Below are 11,774 nucleotides of genomic sequence, written 5' to 3'. Positions count from 1 at the left end.
ATTTAAATCTATAGGCATTAGTTTAAGAGTCACTTGCTATAGAGCGTACATTAAGTCAATCGTTTGAGTTCAAGTTTTTAAATCATCAAACCATTAACGGCTCTTACAAGACCAATTTTAATAGTAGAAAAGTTGAGATATTAGATATTTATGTTTCGTTTAAGACATTTTGTTGATATATATATATATATATATATATATATATATATATATATATATATATATATAGAGAGAGAGAGAGAGAGAGAGAGAGAGAAGTGCATGGTGCCTGTTCGTTTTCTGTGTTCATTGTACATATTTATCTTGAATCATTGTGATACTTTAACTTATATATAAAGTTGAAATTCTCTAAGTACCTGGAATATATATATATATATATAGAGAGAGAGAGAGAGAAAATTGGTTTCGTACTTCTATGGATGGATAATTTTACTTTTAATTATGTAACAATTGAAATTCGTGTATTTAATGGCTAAAACTGTAGCCAATCAACTATCGTCGCAAAATGCATCATTTGCAATGGTTTTTTATTGTCATAAAAAAAATCTCTCTCTCTCTCTCTCTCTCTCTCTCTCTCTACCTATATATATATATATATATATATATATATATATATATATATATATATATATATATATACTGCAAGCTATGAGATGTTTTATGCCTTTACCTAATTCGATTAGTTTGTTTTCCAATAATTCGCGTAATTGAATATAAATGTTCCTCGTATTTGCCGCGTCATTTCAAATCATCTTTCTTCCATTAAAGCTGAGCCAACTCAAACTTGCATGGATTACCTATAGGTTGAGCACAGCTCGAACTCAAGTTGACCAGCTTGAGCTCAACTCTGCACCAGCTTAAAAAGCTTGAACCCTACTCGGTTAAGTTCGAGTCAAGATTTGGCTGGAGCAAGCCACATGCAAAACCCACTTGAACTATCATTCTTCTGTGAAACACATTATACATGTTCTCATCACAACTCACAAGCTTAATAGACTCAAATGAGCCGATCTTGCCGAGCTCGAACTCACCCATTGTTACTTGATCGAGTTCATTTCTCACCTTGAACTCAACTCGCTTATTAAATAAGTCGAGCTCGAGTGGAACTTAACAAACAAGTTAGCAGCCAAATCTGCGGCTTCTTTATTTTATGGATCTCACGCGAAAAAAAAATATTTCAAATCAGTCTCAAATATGAAATCCATGAATCCACGTGGCATCAACACCCGAGCACTTTATAGTTTCATATTTGCTAAGTCCATATATCTTTTGCAAACCTACCAAATGGCTCATTGGTTTTTTTTCTTTTTCTTCCTCTGAGTTAATCCTTGCCTCACTCATTCTTTTTCCTTCTATTTATTAGTTCGACTTCTCATTCATCACTTGCCGCTTTGTTTTCCCCTCATTTGTCATGAAAATACGCTACTTTATAAGAAAACAGCATTTCTTTCTTGGTTCATGAAACGATCATCAGATTTAAAGCCTTTCATGAAGCCCACCAGAAAGAACTCCTGATTTTCTCCGCCGCTCAACTTTTTTGACAAATTAGTGTCACACTTTCCTACCTTTATATATATAGGGGACTTTATTTGATCGTGAGAGTAAAGAAACAAAATTCTGTCTGTAGATGAAGTATTTTTAGAGAAAAAAGTTGGAGACTCTTGAGGAAAGACTTTCTTCCCCTTTTTCCTTGCCCTAACCAACCATGGCATGAAAAGATATAAAATTTTCACCCTATTTGATCTCAATATACAGTAATGGAATTCTAATCTAAACGCCCCAAAATAGTCTCAGAGATGTCTAGGCTTAATTGATTTTCAAAAGTCTTACTTGGATGCGGGATTTTATATACCATGTTTGCATTAAGACTGGGCACCAGGCCTGGCCACCGGAAGCCCAGAAAAAAAGGCACTGGGTGGGCCCGATATTTTTTAAATATTTATATTATATATATATAATATTTATTACAATTAATTAAATTTACATATTATTTTATATTAAAAATATAATTTTTAATTTAATCAGGCCAAGATCGGGCTGGGCTCGGGCCCGAGTTTTGCGTATCAAGTCGGGCTGGCCCGATGCCCATGCTTCGTTTGCATGTGGGCAAGGTTTTAAATAAAAACTATTCCGTATAAGGTTAATGCCTTGCAATTTGGAGGTCTTACAAAGGAACCAGTGTTAAAGTTTTTACAGTTTTATTATGCAACTCAACAAACAAAAATTGTTTGGGGCATCAACCTCCTATGCAAGCTGATGCAGCCTTGGACATAGAGGCAAGGTGGGAGAGAACCTTGGTTTGTCTCTCTTGACCACAACAAACTAAAATTTCATCCATGGGTTGCTTGGTTTAGATTTGGACATTTTCTTTCGCAGACTATAAAGGTTCCAAAACATGCTTTGTTTGGTGGTCGAAGGGGCAATGTGCGAGATGGGGTCACCCTAAAAACAAAGAAAAGACTTGAGCAAGCTTAGGCATCGGGCTGGCCCGGCTTGATAACAAGTTGGGCTCGGGCCAGCCCAACAATCGAAACCCAAGCCTGGCATCGGCTCGGCCCAATTAAATTAAAAAAATAATTGTTTAATAAAAATACAATATATAAATATAATCAATCATAATAAAATATTATAATTAAAATTAATAAAAATAAATATTAAACCAGTGCCCTTTTTTGGGGGCCGAGGGCCAGAGTGCCCAGATTTAATTAAAGAAGAAACCTTCACATTTATAAGGAGGAGGGAGGGAGATAATTGTAAAAAGAAGAAATTGAAAGTAAATAGAGAAAAAGGTTAAAAGAGCTCGAGACAAAGTAAGGAATAAGTAGCTTTCAATGTTAATTAAAGTTGGTTGGTTAGCGACCAACTAAAACATAAGTTCCTCCGCCACAATAACACAGCCAACATTTTTATTTTCCACATATTATAAGGAAAAAAATCATTTTCTAACCTACCCTTCTATAAAAATTCATATTTACTGTACTTTTCATAATGAAAGGTAACACTTTTATAAAAACAACCAAATGAGGGCTTGAAGTGAACTCTTTTTAGATTTAGAAACAAAAAAAAAAAGAAAAAGAGAAACGTTGGTTGTAATATTGTTTTTCAAATATTACTTTCCATCACTAATTACATTCTTATTATGTAGTTAAACCTTTTTTGCTTTTTATTTCAGACTTTCATTTGACTATTTTCATGAAAACTGTGGCCTTTATTAAATATTTATAAAGTTTGATATATTAAGTATAATAAATAAAATATACTCAAAAGGGAACTTTCTCTATACTATATTATGCATCTGACTCCAAAATTGTTCTACTGTAGGTTTTTACGTTCATGTGTGTATTGAGATGGAAATGACAAAAATGCTTATGCATGCCTATTAAATATTGGAAGACCTCATTTATTAGGGTAAAAAATAGAAAAAAAAAATCCTTATAAAATTACAATAATACCCTTCTAATGAAAGGTGGGAGCGTACCTTCCATGGTAAAGATATGGCATGGAATGTGTCTTTGTCCACATTGTCATTTACATAACTTGCAATGCTTATTTCCAAATAACATTTTGCCAGAATTTAATACTTTCACAATAGTTGATCAAATCATAAGAAAAAGTGTAATTAATTTTTTATTAATAAATAAATTTAACAATTAAAGTCTTATTAAAAGTTTGTTCTATTAAAGGATTAAATGTTGAGTAGGAATCTAAAATTGTTTGGACTTCGGATTCAGGTTAGATTATCCTTTACAGAATTCAGTTTACTTGGACTCAATGGATTTTAATTGAGAGTCAGTTTCAAACTATACTTTTCAAAATCGAATTCAAGTCTTAACATCAATTTTTTTTATGAAAACTGATCCAAATGAAAGCGTAAAGTGAACTTACATATTTAACAAATGAAATCTTACATTCTTAGTTTTAGTTGTCTTAAATATTATTTATATGAGTGAATCATATTAGTTAGCTAATAATTTTCGTTGTTTAAGGCTTTAAGCTAAGAAAACTTTATTTGAGGACTTATTTGGTAATTTGTGTCAGACGTATGGCGTTCATTAGAAAATTGTAAAAAGGCGATAATTGTTTTTAATCACGAGAAAATCATTTTATGGTTTGGTTTTCTGCAGACCGTAACGTCCCTTCCCTCCTCCCGAGGCTATAAATAACGAGTGGCCACTGGCCAGTGGCGCACCTGAGGAGGAAGGTGATCCAAGCATCGACCCTCCTCCTCCTCCTCCTCCTCCTCCCATCTTCGGGGAATTCTCTCTCCGGAGAGTCGATTCAATAGGTTCACCCCATTTTTTGATCTCCTCTTCGTCGTAATCGCCGCCTGCTTGCTCTCTCTGTCTCAGTGAAATGTTGCAGGGATGCGCCGTTTCCGATTTGTCGTGGACGACGCTCCTCCAACCCTCTCTTCGACGGGGGAACGTTGCTCTGGGGCCCGTAATCCGACGGAATCTCCGGGTGTCTTCGTCGCTCGCTCCGCGAGTGCCAGATCTGGCTGTATCGGAGCGGCTTGAGAGGTATCATGCTCCTGAGAGCCTCGCCGATAGGCTCCGGCTCGGGTGCTTGGCTGAGGACGGCCTTTCTTACAAGGAGAGATTCATCGTCCGCTGCTATGAGGTCGGGGTCAACAAGACGGCCACGATTGAGACGATTGCGAATCTTCTGCAGGTAAACTGTTGCGGAACCCCGTCTGTTGCTTACGGATAGGTCTTTTCCCTTCTATTGAGGACACGGAGGATGAGTCCTGCTTGTTTCTTTTAGTTTTGAGGTCATCCCTTCTCATGCTTGCTTTTCGAGTGTATTTCATGCTGATTTTCTGGTCATGCATTGCATGTGGGCTCACGTTTAGCTCTATGTTGGGAGGAGATGAGGTTGAACGCAATTTTACTGTCAATTGTCAAATCTATGCGCCATTTTCTCTTGAACATGCAATTATGTATGCAGGAAGATCATAGACTGGTAATAGTTGGCACCGAGTGCACGGGTGGCTGCAAATGGGCGGGTATGACTTCTGGGAGAGCTATATATATATATATATTTTTGCATGCAATGCTTGTGCAGATATAGCTCCATTCTGCTTTCATTTGTCCTGCCAAAACAAATAAGGTCGATCATATCAGTCTCTGTTCACTTGAAGATCCATAATAAGCAGGGAGCATGCCAATTCTGTCGTGCTAATTCTTGATTTTGCAATTAATTTGGCTAAGTGACTATGTTCACTTGAAGTCCAGGTCTACGAGTGATTTTTTGTGTTTGAAACTCCCAATCGCGATGAGTTTCCCTGATCGGGCACAGCGAGCCAACCAATTAAGATAAACAAAAACCAATGAAAACCTCATATTGGTTCTGTAGCATGTAAGTTTGTTTCGATGGCAACTCCTTTTATATTTTGCTGCAACTAGTTACATTTTTTGTAAATGATATTTTCCAACTGTCTGCGAACACTTGATCTATCCGACAGGATTAGTGACTAAAATGACTCGTATGTGCACTCAGGTTCATACCTGCATGTCATATTGTGTTCTCACATCAATTTTTGGTCACTGCATGTCATGACAGATTGATTATATTCTTTTCCTCTCTGATGTAGGAAGTAGGATGCAACCATGCACAAAGTGTTGGGTTCTCAACTGATGGATTCGCTACCACAACCACAATGAGAAAAAGAAATCTTATATGGGTGACTGCTAGGATGCACATTGAAGTATACAAATACCCTGCTTGGTGTGTTTTCGGGTTACATAGAATTAATGCTGTTGTTTGTCTTCTACACTGTACCGTGTTTGGATTCTGATAAAACGGGTGTAGGGCGGATGTAGTAGAAATTGAGACATGGTGCCAAGGGGAAGGAAGGATCGGTACAAGACGAGACTTTGTCCTAAAAGATTTTGCAACAGATGAGGTTATTGGAAGGGCAACAAGGTAGGTTACCTGACCGATTACTGAAATTATGTTTAACCTCTTCCCTTTGTATCTTTAAGGAGTTTTAATTTTCATTCTTATTATCTATTTGCTTTGCACTTCGGTGAACACTATTTCATTTTGGGATCCATCTTGACATGTATTTTTACTGCACGTTTAGTACTGATATTTCACTTCTGGTATCTGCAACTTTCAAGTGTCCAAGATGGTAACTGGTATGAGGAGCAATGACTTCTTTAGCTAGCCTTTCTTCTTTCTATTTGCAGTGGTAAAAATCACCAAACATAGTGAAGATTTGCTGTCAACTTTTACTCAAAAAATGTTGTTTTGGCCTTTTAAGTAATCCACAGCTGCTGCTTGTATATAGCTAACCAAATGGACTCCCTCGTGATGCTCATTCTCTTATTGTCTTAACTTATAGGCGGATCATGTTGTTTGGTGTGCGTTCTGTAAAGCAACCTCCAACCAGACTTCACGTGATGGTTTCCCATTCTGCCCCTATTCTTTGTAACTCCTTTATAGACTGTTGAGAAGTTGTCCTACATGTTTAAGGACAAGCCTGGTTGGTGATGCCAGTGAAGTAGCAACTGATGTTTCCATTCCATATTCTGGGATGCTTCTAGGAATGGCAATTATGTCTATAGGCTTATTTATTATCCCAAAATATGCTCTTTAGGTTGTGAAGTGGAAGAGAAACAAGAGAGAGAGAGAGAGAGAGAAGAAAAAAGAAAGAATATTGGACATGTATGCATCCACTGTTAATAAGGCCACCCTTTCTTGCTAATTGCTTTTTTTGCATTTCGTGGCCAGCAAATGGGTGATGATGAATCATGAAACAAGGCGCCTTGAAAGAGTTACAGATGATGTTAGAGATGAGTTGTCAGCTTACTGTCCACGAACTCTTCGGTAAGTAATAGTTTTCCTTTTGCACAGTCTAGCACCATTACAGTTCAAAATGTCTTTTTTTGTCAATAGTTATCCTAGCAATTTCACATGAACTATGTTTCCTTTCCTCTCTCTCTCCTGCAAGGTTGTCGCTATTTTGTCAACTTTCGGCATTTAGTCTCTAGATACTAGATACTGCATGTGAAAAATATGTGAACAAAAGGACATTATAACTTAACTCGCACCTCGTTTCAGATATAAACTTAAATGTAACTTTCGCTGTCTGTTGTCCATGAATATGTTTAAGAATTGGTTTCTTTCCCTTTTTTCTTCATACCAGCTTGCAGCTGCTTAATCTTATTCAAGCTAAACTAATTTTTTAATTTAGTTCCTGCCGTTGTTGCAGATTGTGGTGCACTGTTTTCTCATAGATCTAACTAACCAAATTTTTATCAAGGAGTTCCAAACCTGCATCTGGAAGTGCCACCTGTCATGTGCATAAGCTCACTGTAAATTACATGGACTTGTCTTGCATGGTTCTAACACCTGGGAGAAATAAGAATGTTGCTTACATTCTCAATTTCCTTTTTTCTTCTTTTGAAAACATTTTTGGAACAATTACCATCCAACCACTGAAATAATATGTACTCTTTGTGAAAACTGGTTCATACATCAAATTTTATGGCATTGTTTATATAGCTGGTGGCCTAATACTATTACAAATTCCATCTCTCCATCTCTCGTATCACAAACATCAAAATCATATGGGGAAGTATGTGCATTTGTATGTGCCACAGTGCTGACACTAATTTGGTTTCTAACACCTAACACCTGGGAGAAATAAGATTGTTGCTTACATTCTCAATTTTTGTTTTTCTTCTTTTGGAAAATATTTTTGGCACAATCACCATCCAACTAACACCTGGGAGAATTAAGATTGTTGCTTACATTCTCAATTTCTGTTTTTCTTCTTTTGAAAAATATTTTTGACACAATCACCACCCAACCACTGTGCCCACAGTGCTTACTATCATGTTTCTGCAATTTGCACACTGGTTGATACTGAGAACCCTTTCTTGTTCCACTTCCGTAATTTACAAGTTCAAGTTGAATAGTGTTAAGACTAAGTAGTAGTGGTTGAAGCATCGTCACAAATATAATCTATATTTCCAAAATGTTGATATAAATGTCCAAAGGAAATGCAATGAGACGAGGGAATTTATCACAATATCTTGAAAATATGACGAACTAAAAATATTGTGAAATGATCACAATACTTTCATGATATTTTTTCAGAATTTTAATATACTTAAACTTTTTGGGCTCTCTTTTAACATTTTAACGACTGTTTCGATTTTTTTAACAATGTTTATGTGAGAAAATTAGTAAAGAGCTTGTACATCCTTTAAATTTTCTTGAATTGATGAGATTTTTCCGATAAAACAAACTGTAGTCTCTGATTAGTACCTGAGAAAAGCCTCACCGGTAGAAACCTAAGGATGATATTTGTGATAGAGTTGCAGTATTTGCTCATGCCCGCATAAACTTCTTTTGAACGATCACATTCTCATGAAAATCTATTTACACTAGCCTTCACGCTACTTGCTTGGTCTCGTACTTGCAATATCTGGTAGCCTTCCAGAGATCAGCCCAGGCAAATGGTGCTAGCTTCATGGGTCTCACTTTTGCTGCTTACGGCTCTCTATAGTCATAGAATGCTTATCTGGTAATGGTTTCTCCTTTCAGGCTTGCATTTCCAGAAAAGGACAGTAACTGTTTGAAGAAAATCCCTAAGATTGATGATTCTCCACAGCACTTGCGAACAGGACTCATGGTGAAAACTCAATTTGAATGACTATCACGCACACTGCGTCCAAGTTATCTCTTCCTTTTTTGTTTTTTCCCTTCACTTCTTTGTTGGTTTCTCTTCTTGGGTGCTGCAGCCGAGGCGAGCTGATTTTGACATGAATCAGCATGTCAATAATGTCACGTACATTGGCTGGGTGCTTGAGGTTCGTTCTCCTATCTACAAGCATGCTCTTTTATGCCATAGGAAAGAAACTGTAGTCCAGTGAAATTCCGTTTCTGCAACAGAGTATGCCGCAGGAGGTGCTGGACACCCATGAGCTTCAAATGATCACACTCGACTACCGAAGGGAGTGTCAACGAGATGATAAGGTCGATTCTTTGACTAGCTTGGAGTATGGCGAGTCGGAAGCAGATCCAAGTTCCTTGTCTGCAGACGCTTTTGCCAATGGATCTGCAACTGGAGCTAATGAACACCAGGACAATTTCCAGTTCCTACATTTCTTGAGGTTGTCCCGCGAGGGGCTTGAGATTAACAGGGGAAGGACAGAATGGCGGAGGAAACCAGCAAGCTAACTAAGCCCTCGTGTACCTCCTCTTTCTCTTTCCTCTGCTGGCGTTTGTATGGTAATGTAAAGCACGAACATAATCTAACGTATTTCCCTTTCTATGGATTGGCGAGAGCTTAGGTATTGGAAAAAATGAGTCGGGAAACTGTGAATCCATGTTCAACGAGTCGAGCCAACTCAGGCTCGAACTAGAGCTCATCTCATAAAGCTAGAGAGTTTGAGCTTGAACCGTTGTGTATAATTTTCTTGCCCGATAATTCATGGTTACATCCCAAGGGAACAACAGTCCAAGGCAAAAAGACAAGGTAGTTTTGGCGAATAGGGTAGCCAATTTAGTTTGATTTGTGTAGATACTACTCCTTCGAATTGCAAAGGATCTCGGTAGTAGAGAGAAAGGAGGGGGGAACTTTGGCATCTTTAGAGTGTCTCCTCTTGAAGGGCAAGGTAGTGTCGTCCTTAAACAAATATAACTGTCAACTGAGCACCATGCTACTGTCTACCGGCCAATGACATGGTCCGATGCAGTGGAAAGGAATGGTGGGTCTTGCCTTCTTTCGGTTTTCACTAAACCCACGGGGGCAATTTTTGTCATTTTGGCCTTCTTCCATAAAGGCAATAGGTACCAAACTGGGCCTGAAAGAAGGGCACTTCACCCATAGGCCATAGCCCACCTATCTTAATCTTGAGCAACAGAAGAAAATAAATTCAGTAATATGGTTGACTCTAGTTCTTCTTGGGCAGGAAGAAGAATTGACACCTCACCCATAGCCTACCTATCCTAATCTTGAGCAAAACAAGAAAATAAATTTAATGATAGAACGGTTGATTCTAGTTGGCCTTGTGATTGTTCCCGTGAGAAAGAATTTAGGTGCAATGCCAAAGTCTCTCCTGCTTTTGTGGTACGAATGCAAAGCTTTTAGAAGCTACCAGAAATGAAGGCTTTCAAACCTACCAAGTTCTCTACTCGAGCAAGTTTCATAAATAATGAAACACACACTAAATGCATTCAAAATGTTTAACCTGCAATCTTTATTCTATAACTGCCAATGAATGGCTGGCTCTTATAACCAATTTTCTAGCTTATTTTTCGGAAGATAGCACAAGGGTAGCTCAGGTTCGTTTGGCAAGTGAGGTTCGGCAGAAAACGACCTCAAAGGCGGCTCAAGCGAACTCTCAAGTTGAATATCTTAATTTGTGCAATGACGTCGATGCAGCTCTTAACTATGCGTACAGAAGATCTAGGGCTGTTTATCTTATGTCTGAGATTGAATGAACCATGATGGACCAAACCTACCGGCCTAAAATCAACCATCAAAGTATTATTGTCAACCCAAAACGGTCAAGATCACCATCTCCTCCTCCTCCACCCCCTTCCTTAATTTGCCTCCCCAAAAGATTTCAATCATACCTTTCATCTATGAGAGCCGGCCAAAATGCAAGCCAAAAGGTGAGAGTAATACTCGCGTTTGTTGTCTAACACCTCAATAAGATCTAAACGATCAGACGCAATTTCCTAAAAGAAGATTTCTGACGGGACTAACACCTCAATAAATCTTACCCTCACGACGCAATTTCCTCTGACAGGACGCTCATCCGCCGCGCGGAAAACCAACTAAAAAATTTAATTCAAAAGTTTTTAAACACTTCACTTCGTAGCACACCCAATCAAAAGTTTCATTCAAAAGTCAGTTTTTAAACATTTCACCCCGTAACACACCCTTAAAAGGGTCAAGCAAAATCCAACAAACAAATTTGATATATAGACAGAAGCTTTTGGACTAATATTAGTCATGCGTTGAGAACAAGAGTTAAAGACTTTAAGAGATCTAATTTTCTGTTGTTCCTTCCACAGTAACTCAGTGGTAGAGCGGTCTGCTCCTACCTGATTGATCGTAGATTTGAATCTTACTTGGGAAGATTAATGAAGAGGCTCCAGAGTAGGGGAACCTATTCCCTATCTTTGTTTCTATGAAATCTTATGACATTATTATACGGTGTAAAACAACTTTAGCTGAATTATATTAAAAAACCTCTCTGAATCCCGAAGAGGTTGAAACCCCTTTCCCTTTTCCCATGCCCTCAAAGTTGTCAGTAGAAATTAACACACCCATCAACCAAAATATCACACATTGTTTGCATTTGCATTCCCCATAAAAGTAGCACGTATGAAAATCAAACTGATGACCACATTTTTACCAACCCAGCCGCTGGTCCGACCAGATACATTACACTCCTCAGGGCTAAAGACCTTCAGGTGGGAAAATGTCAAGAATAAGATCCATACTTCATCTTCTTGATATCCCAAAAAAGGCGGCGCACACCAGCTTAGAAACACACAGACAACTTTTATTTGGTCAATTGCAGGACCTATTTCAGGTTTCTAGCCCACCCCTCTTCCTTTTATGAGGCTATTATCGAGGCAAAAACATATTGAACTCAATATCATTTAGGCCAACAAACATTTTAGAAAAACGTTGTTCTTGGTCATCTCCACCATTATCCCAGAAGCCCAAGGTAATCTTTCACAGTTGAAAGACACAGAATATCAGGAACAAAGTTATATGAGAAGGGTGTAAATTCAGACAGACA

The 11,774-nt window shown here is 37.9% G+C and overlaps 1 protein-coding gene across 1 annotated transcript; it reads left to right on the top strand.

The window, feature by feature from the left end:
- The first annotated feature begins 4,173 nt into the window (after positions 1-4,173).
- Positions 4,174-9,286, top strand: LOC116248738 (oleoyl-acyl carrier protein thioesterase, chloroplastic-like). The gene is made up of 7 exons (XM_031621699.2): positions 4,174-4,671; positions 5,594-5,727; positions 5,812-5,925; positions 6,736-6,831; positions 8,557-8,644; positions 8,754-8,822; positions 8,905-9,286. The coding sequence occupies exons 1-7, from the start codon at positions 4,354-4,356 to the stop codon at positions 9,190-9,192; spliced, it is 1,107 nt and encodes a 368-aa protein (XP_031477559.1). The 5' UTR covers positions 4,174-4,353; the 3' UTR covers positions 9,193-9,286.
- The last annotated feature ends 2,488 nt before the right edge of the window (positions 9,287-11,774 follow it).

This window comes from Nymphaea colorata, chromosome 2 (assembly GCF_008831285.2).
Source record: "Nymphaea colorata isolate Beijing-Zhang1983 chromosome 2, ASM883128v2, whole genome shotgun sequence".
Lineage (NCBI taxonomy): Eukaryota > Viridiplantae > Streptophyta > Magnoliopsida > Nymphaeales > Nymphaeaceae > Nymphaea > Nymphaea colorata.
This window is presented reverse-complemented; position numbering and strand designations above follow the sequence as displayed.

What these genes read in the sequence shown, in the direction of transcription:
- LOC116248738 (XM_031621699.2), top strand. Translation starts at nt 4,354, where the DNA reads ATGTTGCAGGGATGCGCCGTTTCCGATTTGTCGTGGACGACGCTCCTC. An exon ending in GTATACAAATACCCTGCTTG is followed by an intron (nt 5,728 to 5,811) that starts GTGTGTTTTCGG and finishes AAACGGGTGTAG; the next exon opens with GGCGGATGTAGTAGAAATTG. An exon ending in GTTATTGGAAGGGCAACAAG is followed by an intron (nt 5,926 to 6,735) that starts GTAGGTTACCTG and finishes TTTCGTGGCCAG; the next exon opens with CAAATGGGTGATGATGAATC.